Source organism: Lonchura striata, chromosome W (assembly GCF_050655825.1).
Source record: "Lonchura striata isolate lonStrDom1 chromosome W, ASM5065582v1, whole genome shotgun sequence".
In the NCBI taxonomy this organism is placed as follows: domain Eukaryota; kingdom Metazoa; phylum Chordata; class Aves; order Passeriformes; family Estrildidae; genus Lonchura; species Lonchura striata.
The window spans coordinates 16493045-16513669 of record NC_140743.1 but is presented as its reverse complement, the minus strand read 5'-3'; the positions used below and the strand labels follow the sequence as shown (position 1 = coordinate 16513669).

General features: G+C 42.1%; 1 protein-coding gene across 1 annotated transcript in view; it reads right to left on the bottom strand.

Moving 5' to 3' along the window:
* Nucleotides 1-3803: 3803 nt before the first annotated feature.
* Nucleotides 3804-20625, bottom strand: part of LOC146763111 (ras GTPase-activating protein 1-like) — a 206642-nt gene continuing 189820 nt past the window's right edge. The window contains exons 22-25 of the mRNA XM_085571163.1: nucleotides 19939-20027; nucleotides 14044-14121; nucleotides 12580-12714; nucleotides 3804-5251 (exon numbers count right to left, since the gene is read on the bottom strand). Of these exons, the coding sequence (XP_085427289.1) occupies nucleotides 5168-5251; nucleotides 12580-12714; nucleotides 14044-14121; nucleotides 19939-20027 (386 nt within the window). The 3' untranslated portion in view covers nucleotides 3804-5167. The remainder of the gene's footprint in view (nucleotides 5252-12579; nucleotides 12715-14043; nucleotides 14122-19938; nucleotides 20028-20625) is intronic.

The following is a 20625-nucleotide window of genomic DNA, read 5'->3' as shown; positions in this document are numbered from 1 at the left end:
AGTTAAAAAAAAAGAAACAAAACCCCAAAATAAAACCACCTTTCCCCCACCCTCCCCTTTCTTTCTAGGCACAGCTTCACTCTTGCCGTTTCTACCTCCTTGCCATGATTTACGCATAGATAGAAATTAAGCCCCGCATAGGCCCTCTCCTACCCTCACTCCCTTGAGAGACATAAAAGGTGGAGATTCTGAGTTTAGATAAGAACAATTTAAGGAAACATACAACGAGATCAGAAAACAAACAGTAACAGCTACAATACTAATAACAGTGTATGAAAGGGTGACTACATGCAAAAATGCTCACTGAGTCTGACCCAACGCGACATGACCAAAACCAGAGCCACCCCACAGCTCCATTCGCCATTTGCTCTGCTGGAAAAAGGAACAAAATGGCAACAACCCCCGCAATGTGGCACCTTTTTCTTCCACTCAAAGCCACGTCCCCCCTTCCCTTCCCGGAAGTGAGTCCCTTACTTCCATCCCGCAGCGATGATGTGAATGGTGTAGAATAACAATCTAGACGCAGCCACACAGCTCTAGGCTCCGCACCCTCTTGGCTGCTGCCTCCCACTGGGGAATAGGCTAGAGAGTGAGTAAGAAGTTTGGAGGGGACACTGTAATGAAATAAAGAAAACTAGTAGCTTAGGGTAACTTAGCATTAGTAACTAGATGTGCTGAAGCCTCAGGCTGTGAGCTGTGAATTTACACCAAGATACACTGAACTTTTACCTACTTAAGTAAAAGGAGGCCGCAGAGCCAGTTTGAGCCAGAAAATAAGGAAGCGAGGAAGGCGACTACCCCTGTCAGCATAAGATGCAGCCTTAGAGGTAAGAGAAGAAATGAGTTCACCTAGACAATGAAGAGACCCAATGAAGAACAAGATTACCTCATACCATAATATTACTATTGGACCGAACTGTCACGTGAGGGGTGGGAAACTTGGATTACAAGGGTATAATTGCCCAAGGATTTATTTGTTCAAGGTCCCTCTCCTGAGGCACCCAGCTCAAGCTGTATCTCAACACTGTACCAAATAACCTAATTTGCTAGATTTGGCATGAGATTCTGCTTGGGGAAACCTAGGGTAAAACCAAAAGGGAAAATGTCTGTGTGAGTGTGTGTGTCGGGAGTCAACACAGGGTACCCACTGGTTCAGTGGAGCCATTCATCATGAACTGACTGTAAAGTCCTAGTGGTTCAAGTCTCAGGTAGTATGAATGTAACTCCTTGACTGAGTGTGAGATGACACAAATTTCCCTAACAGACACAAATGGGACAGCTGACCTGAACTGGCCAAAGGGATATTTCATTCCGTTGAATTCCATTCCATTCCATTCCATTCCATTCCATTCCATTCCATTCCATTCCATTCCATTCCATATAATGTCATGCTCAGCAATAGAATTTGAGGGAAAGGATGAGGGTTTACTTTTTTTTTGGGGGGGGAGATGAAGGTAGCTTGTTCAGAGACTGGCTGAATATCAGTCTACTTCTGGAAGGTGATAAGTAATTACCTTTGCATCACTTGTTCTGGTTTTCTTTTCTTCATCTTTCTCAAACCCTGAGTTCTCTAGCTTTTGCTCTTCCTATTTTCTCCATGCCTTCTTTTTTGGTGGGGGTGGGAGTGGGATGGCATCTGAGCAAGTAGCTGTGTGGTGCCTAAGCTGCTGGTGAGGGGTAAACTACAACATTACTTTCACACACTGTTTTAGGAAATACGTAATGGTGTCAATTTTTAAAATATATATACTGTATTGGTTTTGCACAGCTTGGTTGTTCCTAGCAGGGGGGGCCACAGAGAGATGGGTCCTGTGAAAAGCTTCTGGAATCTTCCACCATGTCCAGCAGAGCCAATCCCTGATGGCTCTAAAGATGGACATGCTGCTTGCCCCACCTGGGCCAATCAGAGATGGTGATAATGTCTCTGGGATAGCACATTTAAGAAGAAAATCAAAACAAAGTACACACAGTTTTTCTTCTAGTCAGAGAAGAGGAGGAGGTGAGAACATGTGAGGGAAACAACATGGCGATGCCAAGGTCAGTGAAGAAAGAAGGGGAGTAGGTGCCCCAGGCACTGGAGCTGAGATTCCTCTGACGGACATAGTGATGACCATGCTGAAGCAGGCTATCCTCCTGTAGCCCATGGAGGTCCACGAGGGATGCAGAGATCCACGAGGGATGCAGAGATCCACCTGCAGCCTGTGGGGGGGCTGGAGCAGGTGGATGCCTGGAGGAGGCTGTGATCCAGTAGGAGACCCAGTGGAGAGAGGGGGCCCTTGCTTCCAGGCCGGAGCAGCCTGTCCTTGGAGGATTGCACCCCGTGCAAAGAGAGATCCATGCTGCAGCAGTTTTAGGAGTACTATGTGCCCATGGGGGGAATTCATGTTGCAACAGGTGCAGTAGGACTGCTGCTTGTGAGAGTGGACCTGTAGAGTTGTGTTTGCACTGTATATCCCCTCATAATGGTTTGTCCCTCCATATCCCCTCTTTGTATCTGTTTGGTTCATCCCAGCTTTCCCATCAGTACCTGTATGTCCATCAAACCCCAACCCATCCCCCTGTCTCCTCCCAGGTGATGTGTCCATCACCTGGTGACCCTTTCTCTTTGTCCAGATCCTTCTGGCAAAGTCCCCAGGTAGCTGGACCCTGGCTCTGAGACTCCTCCCCCACCCCCTCCTCAATGGTCACTCTGAGGCCTTGCCCCCAGAGAGCCACTCCCATGTCCTTCCCCCATTGGCTGTTTGGTTTTCCCCGCCCCCCTATATCTGGCTGCTCTGGGCAGGGACCTCTCTCTCTTGCTCTGGATGCCCTTCGAGGTCAGATGTGGCCTGGGATTTCTCCAGGCCCTCATTAAATTATGGAACTAATCCTGAGGGAGTGTGCCTCTTTCCTTTGCTTGTGGGACCAGCTCGTCTTTGGACTCACGTGGGAGCTTCTCCAAGCCCCCCAGGATCCAAGGAGAAGTTCCTTCCCTCTGCCCGACTCGCCCCACTGCCCAGCTGGCCGGGGTACACAGGGGATCTGTTCCCGTGGATTCAAGGGGGAGACGCAACATGTACCCATGCCAGAGAAGTTCACAGAGAACTGTCTCCCATGGGAGGGCCCCCATGGCCTCACAGGGGAAGGACTCCTCTCCTAGGGCAATGGAAAAAAATCTTGGTGGTGAACTGCCCAAAACTCGCATGCCCTGTCTCTCTGCGCTATTGGTGGGAAGGAGGGAGGGGCTGGGAGGAAGAATGTGTTTTAAGGGCTTGTTTTACTTCTCATTATCCTCCTCAGATTCTGTTAGTAATAAATTTACTTTCAACCTTTAGTTGAGCCTGTTTTGCCCTTGAATTTTTTTCTCCCGGTCCTTTTCTCACTCATGATCTGTTTTAAAATTTATTTTCACCCTTCTTCACTGCCCAGCTGTAGCAGAAGACAATGAATGAGCAACTCTCATGGCTGCCTTGTATTGGGCCAATATCAAACCAAAACATATACCTAAATGCAACTTTACCTACAGTCAGTTTTATCTATGCATGTTATTACGCAGTAGATAAATAGTCAACCATATCTGTTTTCCAAATTTCATTTTTACAGTGTTCTATTACTTGAACACAAAGTTAGTTTCTATGGACAGTATATTGGCAGCTTGATTATTTTAAAAACTTATTTTTCAAGTTTAAAAATAACATTCATGGTAGCCTTACATTACACACAAGCCCAAACAATATATGTTATAAAATGGTGCAATGGATGCATGCATGTCTGATAGAGTGATAATAAATTTACCAAATTCTAATTGTTCACTTTTGTAAACATTTTATAAAAGCACTGCGATTTATTTGGATGGATACACAATCCTTTATGGAAGAATTATTTAGATTGAATCTGTGGTACATTAAGACTAAAGCTGACAATATCCGTTCTGCATATTGTTTTGACATGATTCCAGCAAGAGAAACAGCAAGGTATAAAAAGTATACAGGAAATACTGTTCTTACCATAACCATCAAAATCAGGAAATTGTAAATACATGCTTAAGTGATTGAAAAAGTCAAAATCATAATAATTGAAACCACTCAGAAATTACAGTAAGAAATGTTATGCAGTTACATGTAGCTGTCAAAACAATGCATATCTTTCCTTGTCAATTGGTAATTATTTTCCAACAAGACAGAAAAACTTTGGCATTTGCAGACTGTCCTGGTTTAGGGCAAATTTGGGAGAAAACCTGCAAAGGGGTTCCTCTAGAAAGCAAATTAAAGTGGCTCCTCCCTCAACTGGTTCAGGAAAAGATTTCTTTGAAGAAAAGTGGAAAAAACTCTTTATTTGACAAGCAAAGCATTCACCAGCACAAAAAAAAAAAACAACAAAAAAACCCAAACAATATTAAACAATAAAACCTCTTGCTGCTTCAAAGAGATTACAAACTCAGAAAGTCCCCTTTGTGGGCTGTAGCTTGGCTCACTCAGTCTGTTATCAGTCCCACTGGCGCTGGAAATGCTGCAGCCTAGGCCAGGCCCCTGGGGGCCACAGGTATGAGCTGCCGGTGCTCTTCTGGGTGATCAGTCCAGAGCAGGTTTAAACAGTTCCAAGAAAAATAAAAACTACAGTCTAGGGAACTTCTCAGCCTCAGCTAGCTAAAAACTAAAAAGCAAAGAAGAGCTCTGTCCTGCTGTCTGTCCCTCTGCAGACAACACAGTCCAGGAGCAGGATTGTGGAGGAGTGAGTGCAGTTTCTGAAAACTGCGTGCTTCTTCTCTCCCTTCCCCCTTCTCTCTCAGAACAAATCTTAAAGGTGCAAAATGTATTTCTGGGCTAAACAGACCAATGGAGATACAAGCATCATAAAGTCACCCAAGGACACAGGTGTTCAAAATAATTTTCAAAGCTCACAACAGTCACAGCATTTTCTTTGCAAAAGCTAAACTGTACACCAAGGCTCAGAGGCTGTAAAAACTGGTTCCAAGTGGAAAAAAGTGCAAATATCCTGCACATATAGCTTAAAGAGCTTCTGGTTCAAACATCTGCTAACAGAACCTTTGTTTTCTTTTTTGCATAGTTCACACATCACTGGAAATGTGACAGGGTGTGTGATTTTTGGCAAGAGCAAAAAAAGTGATACCTGTGTAAGTTGCCATGTTAGATATGCTGGATCCATGCAGAATTCAGGTGGAAGGCTGCTACCTGATGTTATTAGACAGTGAATATTGATGTTGTTTTTGTTGAAGCAGTTCTGTTATAGCCAACAGCTTCTTAAGAACATGCTGTAGAAAAAAATACAAAAAAACCCCAACAAAAAACCCCAGTACAACCCTACATTAGCAACAAGAAAAAACCAATACCCATCTTGCTTGAGAAGCATCTTCAACATTAACCTACCAGACTTAGAATTAGGTAGTTTAAAATATATTTAAATCCACAGCCCCCACAGCCCCTCTCCCCAGCTCCAGTTTTACAGTCACTAAGACATAACTTCAAAAGGCAACTGTAAAACAGCAATATGCAATTTATCTGCAGCCATGGAACTCATTAAGTCTTGCCAACTTAACCTGAGAGTTTGAAAATGAAACAGTTCTATCTGTTAAAAACAATCTGTAAACCAAAAATCTATTCTTGTGTATTTTTCCCATGTGAAAGTGCAGAACTGGGCCAAGAACATGAAAACAAACTGTGGTGGAAAAAAAAAATAAAAGGTGATAATACAATTAACTTCTGCACAAGCAGAAGCACCATCTAACTTTCTGAAAACCTAGCCATTAAACTTGAACAAATGCAGCTGAAAATACATAACAGACTGAGAAATAGTATTGCTAATGCACTGTCAGGAGTTCAATAATTTTTTCATTATAGTAGAACTGTGTTCAACTACAACAGATTGATGATGAACATTAGGGCACTTATAGGTGAAAAAAAGATTCAAGAGGGTTTTTTATGGAAACCCATGAGGAGAAATTACTCTTCTGAAGTAGAAATATAAGTTCATTGAGAAAACGGTGTTGCATTTATGACCTTTAAGTGCTACAGATGCAGGCCTTGTGAAAAAAATTCTCTCCCTTATCTGTAAGCAATGCATATTTAATACTGAAAACTTCTACTATCCTGACTTGATAGTCTAGCCATCATCTTTGCTTTGTCAAGACTAGAAGTAGCTGTGAATTATGAACTTGATTGATTTTTTCCTCTCATATGCCCCTGAAGAAGTAAATTGTAGTATTTATTAAACTAGATTAGTTTGTAATTGCTATAATGTAGCATTATCTAATTTTTAATTCCTTGATCTTTCTTCTGTCAAAGCTAATTGAATACAAATATATTTTTTACCATTCACAAAATAAGTGTTGCCAGTAAAACCCTTATTTAAAAAAAACATTACTGCCAAAAAATACATTATTTGCGTAACATCTGCTGAGATTGAATATAGATTTATCATCTATTTGGGTTTAAATTAAGGCCTTGAAAGAGTCAGGATATAAGAAGCTCAGTCTTCAAACCATGGCAATAATAAGAAATTTGATTACAAGAAGTAATTTTGAAGCAATTAAGAACTATTTTTAAAACCGCCTCTTCAACAGGAGTAATTAAATAGTTTGAGCTGATACAGATTAAATTTAAGGAAGACCATCTCTAAACCAAAAGGCTTTCCATAGTACAACTACCCCTGTTCCCAAATCATTAGCATTAAAAAGGGAAGAGTACTTAAATTCTCTCCTGCACAGCACAGTATACTAGTCAAGCATACCAAAAGATATTACTGTGCAATAAGTAGGATTGGCAACTTGAAGTTCATCATAATTAGTAGACCATAGGCAAGTATATTACTTTTTGAGACAATGCATGAAGTCATGCAGATTTTTTTCCTCTTAAAAATAAGTTTGCATAAAATCTGTACACAAGTTAATTATTTGGAACAGAACACTCATTTATAGCATTTACTAAAAAAGTTTGCCATGATTGTTTACAAACATAATAAATTAGGAAGCAGAAATGATGTAGTGCTAGAAAGCTAAGGAAAGTAAATTTAGCTGTTTAGTTCTCAATTAGATGAGCTAGATCCTAAAGCGTGAGACTACCAGGAGACAGTAATTTATTGAGTTTAGGCTTCCTTCCTCTGGAAACGAAAAACTTCACCAGGAAACTAAAGAAAAAAAGCCCACAAAAAACCAAAACAACAAAAACAAAACCAAAAAAACAAAACAACAAAAACAAAAACAAACAAACAAAAAAACCAAAACAACAAAAACAAAAACAAAAAACCAAACAAAAAAACCCCACCCCAAACTAATGAATGATCTCTTTCCCTGGTGGCTGAGCTTAGGGAGGAAGTTGAAAGACTAAGGAGTATTAGGGAAACTGAAAGAGAAATAGATTGGTGGAATTCTGCTCTTCCATCCTTGAGGGAGGCCTACCAGGAGTCAGAGGACTCCCATGCCTCTCATTGTCAGGCAATAGGAGGACACCTGGTGGATGAAGGGGAGTGGAAATGGGTTATTACCTCAGGGAGGTAATAAAAATTCCTCTCAACCCCAATCACCTACCCAGGCACCACTTCAGAATAGGTATGAGGCCCTGGATCTAGAGGGTCATCCAGATGATGTAGAAGAATATTATCTGCCCAGTAATCCTCCCAGTTATGCTTCATCTGTCAGAAGGATCACCACCTCTAACATTAAAAAGAAGGGTAGACGTAGTGGGTGACTCCCTTCCAATGGGAACAGAGGGCCCCATATGTTGACTGGACCCATCCCACAGGGAGGTCTGCTGCCTCCCTGGCGCCCAGGTACAGGATATTACCGAAAGACTCCCTGAGCTGATTCAGCCCTCTGGTTATTACTCACTGCTGATACTCCAGACTAGCAGTGATGAGATTGAAAAGAAGAGCACCAGGGCAATTAAAAGGCACTTTAGGGCACTGGGTCAAGTAGTTGATGGGGCAGGAGGACAAGTATTCTGTTCAGTCCTTTTGGTGGCAGATAAAAACAATGAAAGGAATAGGAGAACCCACATTATCAACAAGTGGCTCAAGGGTTGGTGTCATAGGCAGAATTTTGGGTTCTTTAATCATGGGGCAACTTTTATGACACCTGGCCGGCTGAAACTGGATGGCCTCCATCTCTCTGTTAAGGGCAGAAGGATTGTAGCTCATGAACTGGCAGAACTCATTGAGATGGCTTTAAACTAGGTTCGAAGGGGGAAGGGGATGCAGATAGGCTGTCTAGAAGTAGGCCCAAGGGTGGTAAACCTAAGTTAGTGGTGAAATCAGTAGCCCAGCTGAGGTGCATGTATACTAATGCACACAATATGGGTAACAAACAAGAAGAGCTGGAAGCCATGGTACAACAGCAAAGCTATGATGTAGTCGCCATCACGAAAATATGGTGGGATGATTCACATAGCTGGAGCTCTGCACTGTATGGCTACAAGCTCTTCAGAAGAGATAGGAAAGGGAGAAGAAGTGGAGGGGTGGCCCTTTATATTAGGGAGGCTTTTGATGCCATGGGTATTGAAACTAATGACTATTGAGACAGAGTGAAAATTTAACAAGGTAGAAATCCATTTGGATTTAGGTGAAATGTGCCGCTTTGAGCTTGCTAACGTAAGTGAAATATGCTGTTTAGTCTAGTAACTGCAGCACTAGGAAAGTTGCCCCAGCTAAAGAGAAAGAATGCAAATTTCCACACTAAGAAGATAAGAGATAAGAAAGACTCCTCAAGCCTTGAAACAGATAACGCAGAGTGACCCAGGAGTTCTTTCTGTACTTTCTGACAAAAACTGAGTACAAGTGTAACTAGCTATAAGTGTAATGCAAAAACAGTAGAATGAATATGCATGAACCTATTGTAAAATTCTATGCATATAAAAATTAGTTAAAGGTAATAGAAAAGTATCGGGATTTCTAAGGCGTGCACATACCTTTTAAAGAAAAATTCCTGCATGAACCGCTATAATAAAAACATACCATCCCTACAAATCTATATTAAAATTATGAAGTTTTAATTTTCATCCACGTTTCATTCTGAAGTTGAATGCCTATGGGTAAGAATTAAGGGGAAGGCCAACAAGGCTGACATCCCACTGGGAGTCTGTTATCATCCACCCAACCAGGAAGAAGAGGTAGACAACTTATTCTATAAGCAGCTGGAGAATGTTTCAGGATCACCAGCCCTTGTTCTTGTAAGTGACTTTAACCTATCAGACATCTGCTGGGAACTTAATACAGCAGAAAAGAGGCAGTCCAGGAAGTTCTTAGAGTGTGTGGAGGACAACTTTTTGTCATAGCTGGTGAGTGAACCTTCCAGGGGAGGGAGTATGTTAGACCTGTTGTTTGCAAATAGAGATGGGATGGTGGGAGATGTGGTGGTTGGAGGCTGCTTGGGGCATAGTAATAATGAAATAATAGAGTTCTCAATATTTGGTGAAATCAGGAGAAGCATCAATAAGACTTTTACATTGGACTTCTGGAGGTCAGGCTTTGGCCTATTTAGGAGACTTATTCAGAAAGTTCCTTGGGAAGCTGCCCTTAAAAGCAAAGGAAGGAGTCCAGGAAAGGAGGGCATGCTTCAAAACAGAGATCTTGAGGGCACAGGAACAGACTGTCCCTGTGTGCCAAAAGATGAGTCGACAAGGCAAATGTCCAGTCTGGATGGGCAATGAGGTTTTGAAGGAACTTAGGAATAAAAAGAGGATATATCATTTTTGGGAGGAGGGTCAGGTCTCTCAGGAAGTATTTAAAGGGGTTGCTAGGGCATGTAGGAAAAAAAATTAGGGAGGCCAAAGCTCAGTTCGAACTTAATTTGGCAACTTCTGTAAAGGATAATAAAAAATGTTTTTACAAATATATATAATGGCAAAAGGAAGGGTAAGACCAACCTTTGTTCTTTACTGAACGTGGGAGGAAACTGAGTAACTGCAGATGAGGAGAAGGCGGAAGTGCTTAACACCTTCTTTGCCTCTGTCTTTAGTGGGAAGATACTTGTCCTCAGGACAACTGTCCTTCTGGGTTGGTAGATGTTGTCAGGGAGCAGAATGGTCCACCTGTTGTAGCAATGTATCTGAACAACTTAGGCCTCAGTGTGCACCAGCCATAACATCTGTAACTGTTCTTATTAGAATTTTTTCAGGGCACTGTGGAGTTCATCAAGGTTACTAAGACATAAACAGTGCTAAAATAAGAACAAAGAAGCTGAGAAACCACATACCAGGATCACCAGAACTAGATAACAGAGGACTGTAGAATACCTTCACGGTAACCAATCATGGATGCTGAGAAATGGAGGCAGAGAACAAAGGAACAAGACAAAGGCACCAATCAAGAAGTGTGATCTTAGTAGTTTGTAGAATCTATAAAACTGTGTAATGTAAACAATAAATGGCTTCTGCTTGATAATATTGGTCAGTTGTTCAGGAGTCCTGGATATTTATAAAACAATGGGACCAGATGGGATCCATCCTAGGGTGATGAGGGAGCTGGCAGATGAGTTTGCAAAGCCGGTCTCCACCATTTACCAACAGTCCTGGCTCACTGGTGAGGTTCCAGATGACTGGAAGCTGACTATGTGATGCCCATTCACAAAAAGGGTAGGAAGGAGGATCCTGGTAATTATAGGCCAGTTAGCCTGGCCTCAGTACCTGGTAAGGTAATGGAACAGTTTATATTGAGTGTCATCACACAGCACTTAGAGGATGGCAAGGGTATCAGACCCAGCCAGCAGGAGGGGTAGGTCGTGTTTGACCAACCTGGTCTCTTTTTATGACCAGGTGACCTGCCTGGTGGATGTGGGAAAGGCCATAGATGTTGTCTATTTAGATTTCAGCAAGGCCTTTGACACTGTCTCCCACAGCACACTCCTGGAAAAGCTGGCAACCCACGGCTTGAACAGGAGCACTCTTTGCTGGGTTAAGAACTGGCTGAATATCTGGGCCCAGAGCGTGGTGGTGAACTGTGCTGTATCCAGTTGGTGGCCAATCACTAGTGGTGATCCTCAGGGATCTGTGCTGGGGCCAGTTCTATTCAATATTTTTATTGATGACATGGATGAGGGGATTGAGTCTTTCATTAGTAAATTTGCAGACGACACTAAGCTGGGAGCGTGTGTTGATCGGTTATAAGGTAGGAGGACGCTGCAGAGAGACCTGGAATGGTTGGATGGATGGATGGATGGATGACGTTTAATAAGTTCAAGTGACGAGTCCTGCATTTTGGCCACAATAACCCCCTGCAACACTATAGGCTGGGGATGGTGTGGCTGGACCGTGTTCAGGCAGAATGGGACCTGGAGGTACTGGTCAACAGCTGACTGAACGTGAGCCAGCAGTGTGCCCTGGTGGCCAAAGAAGGCCAACGGCATCCTGGCCTGTATCAGGAATAGTGTGGCCAGCAGGACTAGGGAAGTCATTCTTCCCCTATACTTGGAACTGGTGAGGCTTCACCTTGAATACTGTGTCCAGTTCTGGGCCTGTCAGTTTAGGAAGGACATTGAGATGCTTGAGCATGTCCAGAGGAGGGCAACAAAGGCTGGTGAGGGGCTTAGAACACAAGCCCTATGAGGAATGACTGAGGGAGCTGGGGTTGTTTAGCTTGGAGAAAAGGAGACTCAGAGGTGACCTTTGTCATGGCTGCAGCTGGTCTGTAGCTGTTAAGATAAATTTGGCCATAACAGACCCCCAAACTCAACTAGCCTAGAAGTAAACAAGTCCCTGGGTAAGCAAAGATAGGATGGATTTGAACCCAAGCAGGGAACCCCAGCCAATCCCATTCAACCCTGAATGCAGATACATCACTGGCCAGAGAGCTGGGCGATGCTGAAACCCCAACCAATCAGTTGTCTAAGCCTGGAAATTTTGAACCCCCTATATAAGGGGGCAGCCATAATAAATCTTTGTTGTTTGTCTCATGGTCATTGGAGAGTTCTGTCTTTTCTGTCTCCAACCAACGACCCAACGTAATAGACCTTATCACTCTCTAGAAATTCCTGAAAGATGGTTGTAGTCAGGTGGGGGTTGGTGTCTTTCTCCAGGCAGCAACTGACAGAATAAGAGGACACAGTCTCAAGCTGTGCCAAGGGAAATATAGATTGGATATTAGGAAAAAGTTTTTTTTGGAAAGAGTGATAAAGTACTGGAATTGTCTGCCTGGGGAGGGGGTGGAGTCACCATTCTGGGATATGTTTAAAAAAAGACTGGATGTGGCACTCAGTGCCATGGTTTAGTTGAGGTGTTAGGGCATGGGCTGGACTTGATGATCTTGAAGGTCTCTTCCAACCTAGTGATTCTGTGAATAAAAAACCCACTAAAACAAACAACACAAACCCTCAAAAATCCCAAAAGACAAAAACCAAAACAAAATAGCAAAAAAACTAACCAAAAAGTCTCCAACCCACTGCTTTAAAACATCTTTGGATTTGTTGTATAAATACTTAGTTCATATTTTTGAGCTTCTTTACCTTTACAACTAGCAAGATCCTGGTGAAATGTACATATTTATCACTCATACTGCTGGAGAGAAAAAAATTACAAAGGAATCACGATGTTAAACAATAACTTTAGTTAGACATGCTATCTCTATGTATGATTTTTGTTAATCATTATAGTTTACCTGCATTACACCTCGCTCATTGCTAAGTGTCCGAAGTTCATCTGAATGAGCCACACACATCTCATGCAAGGCTGCCAGATAACGAGATAAGTCAGTTCTAGAGTAATCTGTAGTGTCTGGAAGCTCAGGAACATTCTTTAACAAAAATTATGAGAACAGACTTAGAATGGTGAGTAGTCAGTCATAAAAGAAATTAAATAACAGTTCCCCACACCCGCCAACAGTTGTTTTGATACTGCAAGCAAGTACCATGTTTTTCTTCACAATTAAGTTTTCTGTCCATGTTATCTAATATAAATTATTTATTTCCTCCTCTCCACAATCATCTATTTTATTAAGACAATTAAATTATGGTTACACATTTCACACAGAGAGATTACTGAATATACAGCAATTCCTATTCCTAATAGGAAGGTTTGATACTGCTATGCTGTCTCTGAGCTGTCTAGAAAGATACTGAGAAATAGAGATTCATATCATATCTTCCCCCCAAATGAGGGGGGTCCATCCATTACATGTTTGTTGTTTTATCTGGTTTTTAAAAAATTTAAATCAGGCAATAACAACAGCAAAAATTGACACCAAAAAATCCCCAAACTATCAAGTCAGAAAATCCACTAATAAAATAATGCAATTAAACCAGTAGATGAATCAATTATTTTAAAACCCAACAATTTTCCAAGTCCTCATGTATAATCTACCATTTAAAGAAAAACAACAGTGCATCATAATATGCAAAAGTTGCCATTTAACCATAAAAAAGTGGCATATAGCAGTCTATCTGAATGACACACTTCAAAGCAGTAATTCTTATAGATTATCAAAATAGTTTGAGATGTTTTCTAGGTCACTTTTAATGGATTAATTCAGTAATAATAAAATAGACATATTTCTTTCATATTTTTTTCAACAAATTATTGATTTAAACATAAACATATATACATACATGAGCTCCTAACTCATTATAACTATCATACACAAAATAGTAATGGTTTCAAATTGAACTGAAACTATTATTTTCTTTTAAACTACAATATCCAGAATTCATGCAGTGAGACATTTGGTTATGTATAAGTAAAATAGAACACAATATTTTAAAAAACTTCAATTTTTTCAATCTCAGGTCAAAATCATATGACAAATTACACATAAGATTTTCTTTATTTTAAAATATTTTTTAGAAGGTTGGTATTTTTGTCTGAAATCCCTAATCCTTGGGGAGAAGCTCAAATATATCTCATGTCTACAACAGTACTTTCTAACAGGACATTTGATTGGTTTTAATTCTGTGCAACAGGCCAGCAATCTGCAGCTCCTAAACATGCACAAGAAAAATATTTCAGTGACAAGCATTGAAAATTGTGAGGAATCTGATGCATTTTTGAGCTAGTAACAAGGACTATAAAGAATTTTAACTCACAATGTTGCTATACAACTTGCAATTTCTCTTTTTAAACCACTTACCCCAAGTTCATCTAAAAACATGATCATGCGATGTTTGTTACTCTTAATGAATGGATTTACCCCCTCCATATATGGCTCCTGTTAATTTAAAAAAGTATTTATTAGAACAAATTGATACTGATTTAACAGTCATACCTGAACATATTGCAATCAGAGACAAATGACACTGTAAAACAAATGTATCATCTTTTTAAAGTGAATTTATGACTGGTGTACAACCAGTCGAAAGATTACACTTTTTTCTGCACCAGATGGATTCTGAAATTGTTTATATATGCATTGTGACATGAAATGTTACATTTCTGAAATAATGAAAATAGACTTTTTTCCTTTCAGCTATAAAATGAAGAAAAAACTTTCAGAGGTAACAACATCAGCAGCATCAACATCAGAACATATTTGCCCTCCTTTTTGTTCTTTCATTAATGCATACATTCCAAGTTGTGAGTGTCAGACAAATGGCGCTATAATGGCAGCCTGAAATTTCTTTCTTTCATTATGCTTAAGTCAACAGATTTTTATTGTTCAACCATGTTGTGACTTGGGAACCAGAACAGGCCAATTGTTGCTGGCATTCTTTTAGTGATGCAATAGAAAGTTTAGTAAAAGTTGAGGCTTTTAAAGGAAACTTGTAAAACTGATTTACAAAATTATGTCAAGCAGTATGAAAACAAGTACAAATAAAAGGGTTGTTTCAAAACGCTGTACCAACAGAAAACACCAGTCTAAAAAATAACTAAAGAAAAAGCGTGTGTTTATGTGTGAGCCAGAGGTTGGTAGTTGTTAATATGTTTCCAAATTAAAATACTCTATATCCAGGCTGGAAGTTTAGTCCTAATTGGTCTCAGTTTAAAAGTGTATTATTACAGAATTCACAGAATGACAAGGTTAGAAGAGACCTTAAAGATCATCTAGTCCAATCCATGCCCTAGCACCTCAACTAAATCATGGCATTGAGTGCCCTATGTAGTCTTTTCTTAAACACATCTAGGGATGGTGATTCTACCACCTCTCCAGGCAGACCATTGAAGGACTTTATCACCCTTTCTGTAAAAACTTTTACCTAATATCCAACCTATATTTCCCTTGATGCAGCTAGAGACTGTGTCCTCTTGTCCTGTCAGTTGCTGCCTGGTGAAAGAGACCAATCCCCACCTGACTACAACCACCTTTCAGGAAGTTGTAGAAAGTGATAGGGTCACCTCTGAGTCTCCTTTTCTCCAGGCTAAACAACCCCAGCTCCCTCAGTCATTCCTCATAGGGCTTGTGTTCTAAGCCCCTCACCAACCTAGTTGCCCTCCTCTGGACACGCTCAAGCATCTCAATGTCCTTCCTAAACTGAGGGGCCTGGAACTGGACAGAGCACTCAAGGTGCAGCCTCACGAGTGCCAAGTATAGGGGAAGGATGTCCTCCCTGCTCCTGCTGGCCACACTATTCCTGATACAGGCCAGGATGCTGTTGGCCTTCTTGGCCACCAGGGCACATTGCTGGCTCATGTTCAGCCAGCTGTCGACCAGTACCCTCAGGTCCTTTTCTGCCTGAACATGGTCCAGCCACACCATCCCCAGCCTGTAATGTTGCAGGGGATTATTGTGGCCAAAATGCAGGACTCGGCACTTGTACTTATTAAACGTCATCTTATTGGACTCTGCCCATCCATTCAACCCTTCCAAGTCTCTCTGCAGAGCCCTCTTACCCTCCAACAGATTGACACACGCTCCCACCTTAGTGTCGTCTTCAAACTTACTAATGAAAGACTCAATCCCCTCATCCATGTCATCAATAAATATATAAAATAGAACTGGTCCCAGCACAGACCCCTGAGGGACACCACTAGTGACGGGCCACCAGCTGGATGCAGCACTGTTCACCACCACTCTCTGGGCCCGGCCATATAGTATATAAAAGAATGTGGATGTGGAATGTATTTCAAGGTTCTGTACAGAGACATATCAATATTACTGAAAGATGTCTCCCCATTTTGACATGAAATAATAAATGGAAATGCAAAAAGACTCCCATAATTACTTCAGGCAAATGATTCATACTTCTTGAATAGAGTCTTTGTAATCATAGTTTTCTACTCTAGCATTTCTTAGTTGTCTTTTTGATATGGATATTCCTAAAGAAAATTTACTCATTTTACCATTACATAGATGTTTTCTTTGTGGAGGGATGGCTGCCTGCCTCTCCTCTCCTACTTTTCCAACTCCAACACCATCTTCTTGACTAGGGGAAGTCAGTAGACATGGTGGTTTTGGATTTTAGCAAAGCTTTTGATACTGTCTCTCACAGTGCCTTTCTGAATAAAATGTCCAGCACACAGCTAGAAAAGTCCATAATACATTAGATGAGCAATTAGCTAATGGGCCAGGCTCAAAGGTTTAGAGTTGTGTTTGTACTGTATATCCCCTTATAATGGTTTGTCCCTCCATATCCCCTCTTTGTACCTGTTTGGTTCATCCCAGCTTTCCCATCAGTACCTGTATGTCCATCAAACCCCAACCCATCCCCCTGTCTCCTCCCAGGTGATGTGTCCATCACCTGGTGACCCTTTCTCTTTGTCCAGATCCTTCCCCCAGGGTCACCAGGTAACTGAACCCTGGCTGGGACTCCTCCCCGACCCCCTCCTCAGTGGTCACTCTGAGGCCTTGCCCCCAGAGAGCCACTCCCATGTCCTTCCCCCATTGGCCGTTTGGTTTTCCCCGCCCCCCTATATCTGGCAGCTCCAGGCTGGGAGACCCTCTCTCTTGCTCTGGAGGTCCTTCAAAGCCAGATGTGGCCTGGGATCTCCCCAGGCCCTCATTAAACTTTGGAACTAATCCTGAGGGAGAACACCTCTTTCCTTTGCTTGTGGGACCAGCTCGTCTTTGGACTCACATGGGAGCTTCTCCAAGCCCCCCGGGATCCAAGGAGAAGTTCCTTCCCTCTGCCCATTTTGCCCCACTGCCCAGCTGGCTGGGCTCCACAGGGTTTCGATCCCCGTGGATTTGAGGGGGAGATGCAGCACAAAGGATCATAGTAAATGGGGTTATTATGAAAACAGGCTGGCAGCCAGTCATCAGTGAGGTTCCCCAGGGCTCAATTTTAGGGACAGTGGTCTTTAATGTTTTTAGAAATGATCTGGACATAGGAATCACACATACATTAAGTTTGCTGATGATAAAGTAGGAGGAGTTGTGGACTTCATTAAAGGTAGAGAGAGACCTTACAGAGTTATCTGGATAGACTAGAGAGCTGAGCAATCACTAAGCATATGAAATTGAACAAGGGCAGGTGATGGATTCTGCACCTGGGATGGGGTAATCTTTGCTATACATACAAATTGGGAGAGAAAAGGTTGGAAAGCAGTCCCACAGAAAGGGACCTGGGATCCTGGTTGATGGCAAGTTGAATATGAATCAGCAGTGCCCTGGAAAACAGAAGGGCCAACTGTGTCCTGGGGTGCATCAGGCAGAGCATCACCAGCTGGTCAAGGGAGGTGATTGTCCTGCTCTGCTCTGTTGTCATAGTTTGACAGGGAAGTGAATTTTCTGAGGAAGTTGGGGTCAAACCTATCAGTGTCACATTTGGATACTGGCACTTGGAGTGACCACTGAAGGCATTGCACATGCCTCTGGGAACACAGGGGGTTAAAAGCAGAGAATTCCCAGGGGAACTCTCTCATTTGTTTCGGTCAGTGAAGAGGGCAGACCTCCCCTGCCAGGACCCAGGCTGGGTGGGGAAGCCATGTGGCCAAGGAGAGGTAAGCCCAGGGTGTGAAGGGACTGGAACCAGGTTGGCCCCTGTGGATGGAAGGGTGGAGAAAATCTGAGATGTCTTCGTCCCGTTCCCCCCCCCCCCGAGGGAGAGAGAGTGAAAAAATAAAGCGGCGGGGGAGGGGGGGGAAACAAGGTGCCCAGCTGTGGGAGTTGGAGTTCTGGGAGCCAAGATTTCAGCTGTCCTGGGAGTCCGAGACTTTTAACCCCTTCTTGGACAATGAAAGCTTTGTGAAACATTAATCCTTCTTGATCTGAAAGAGAAGAGAGACAGCCTGGGACCTGAGATGTTAGAAGAAGACGGGGAAAGAATTTTAGGTGGAAGGAGATGATGGAGTGGCCTTGGCTGGACTTTTCTTGTATAGCCATAGACTGAACCAATTTCTCCTGCAACAGAGACTGCATTTTTAGAGTGATGCAATGGTTGGAGCCAAGAGAGTGACCTGCTGCAGTGATGCCAGGAGAGTGACAGGAGTGGAGTGTGCAGAGAAAAGTTGAGGAGGGTGTGGTGGTGCCCTCTGTCTTCAGGAAGAAGATCTCTGTTCTCACGACCCTCGGCCCCAGGGGAAGAGAAAATGGTGGGGACTGTTGTCCCAAAAATGAGAAATTGTTGTTCTTTGGTCCTTGACAAAGCATCCTTAAAGGAACCCTATGAGTAGTCTTGGTCCATGCACAGTGGTGAGATCACTGTGACATGGAAAGGAGGGTGTCACAATGGCAGATTTTCTCCAGGCGGTGCCATGTGTGGCATGGAAACACAAAGAGGTCACAACTGTGTTTCCTGGGGGATATATGGTGCAAGAAAGACTCCTCTCTCCCCTGATGGACTGAGTATTGATTATCTGAGGGGTGGTAACTTGATTGAGGGTCCAAGTTGTGTATCACTGTGTTTTGTTGGAAATTGGGTGGAGGGAGGAGGAATGTTTTGGAGGGTTTTCATTCTGGATTCAGCGTGTGATTTTATTATAGTAGTAGGTTAATAAAGTTTTTTTTTTTCCCTTTGTTTTTAAGCTTGAGCCTGCTCTGCTCTGTTCCTGATAACATCTCACAGCACTCATTTGGGGAGGATGTATTTTCATGGGGACACTGGCATTGCGCCAATGTCAAACCATGACATCTGGTATGGTCTCGCCTCAAGTACTGTGTGCAGTTTTGGGTGCCTCAATATAAAAAGGACATCAAACTATTAGAGTATGTCCAAAGGAGGGTAACCAAGACATTGAAAGACCTTGAGTGCAAGAGCAGCTGAGGTCACTTGGTTTGTTCAGCTTAGAAAAGGCTGATGGGTAAATTCATCATAGTCTACAGCTTCCTCAAGGGGGGCAGTGAGATGCTGATCTCTTCTCTCTGGTGACTACCCAATAGGACATGAGAAAATGGAATGAAGCTGAGTCACAGGTAGTTCAGACTGGACTTTAGGAAAAGATTCTTAACTGAGAGGGTGGTCAGTCACTGGTACAGACTCCCCAAGGAAGCAGTCACGGCAGCAAGCCTATCACTTCAAGGACAATATGGGTGATATCTTTAGTCATATGATTTACTTTTAGGTAGTCCTGCAGGGAGCATGGAGTTGGACTTGATGATCATTATGGATCCCTTCCACCTTGAGAGATTCTATGATTCTATGAATACTAGAGTATGACTACTACCCTTTTTGACATCGACAGCCAGAAAAATAGAGTTCACATACTTCCACTGTTGTATTTGAAATCAATGTCTGAGTTTATCTGGTCTCATAGCATAAAAATATGGTTACATCACTCTATCATGCCTACTAGTATGGCCATTCATTTATCAGTTATTTTAACATGTCCCTGCTGTTGTTCATACTTCCAGATTGAAAATCATTATGGTAAGTACCAAATCATTCACATAAGTTTCTAGGTGACTCATTCTGAAATTGTTGACTCTTCTTTCCAAATCAGCCCTACTTTATGATACTGCTCTAGGTTAAATCAATACCCTGTTGAGCTCCAACTAAAGAGGATAGAAAAAAATTGCAGGATAAAGCCTCCTTGCTGATAAGACACCCAGGTCACACATCAAGATTTGCATAAGAATAATACAGACAAAATCTGTTTCTGTTAACATGAACACGGCAATCTTCTAGACTGTTCTGTGTAAAATTATATTCACCTTAGCTCCAAATTCAACCAGATTTGCTAAATTCTGCACAGACTTGGCAACCAGCGTCAACGTTCTTGCAGCAGTAGGGGAAGGAGAATCTGATAGGAATAGAAAGTAGAAAGTTACTGATCATTTAATTTAAAACCTCCAGTAGTCAAAAGAAAATTCTCTTTCACAATTTGTTATCATGTAATTCAATACTTTAAATGCTGTAAGAGAACTGCATGTGAAAAATTTCTCATGATCAAGTAAACTTTTGGTGTTTTAGTAACTATGTCCACAATAAACATCAATATGCATATCTGTCTTAATTTATGACAATTTATAGGGTGGAGACTCCAAAGTGAGTTACCTCCCCTCAGTTTTAACCACTCTGCTTTCATCAATAAGGAGAGACGAGTGGAAGAAGATATAAGTGAAAAAATAACAGTTTACTAAAAATAAAACAGCAACAATGAAGATAACAACAATAACCACTAGATACAAAGATGCTGAGTCACATGCTCCTCCCGGGAACAGAGAAAACAAGGTAGCAGAGAAGCCTCCTCCTCCTAAGATGGTGGCCACCGTGGCAGCCCATTGGCCCAGGGGACAAATAAAAGATGGCAGAGAAGCCACCTACTGCAGACCACACAGCCGAGAGAGAGAACAAAGGAAAACAACACAGCAACCAAGCGTCTGCGGTTCCAGAACACT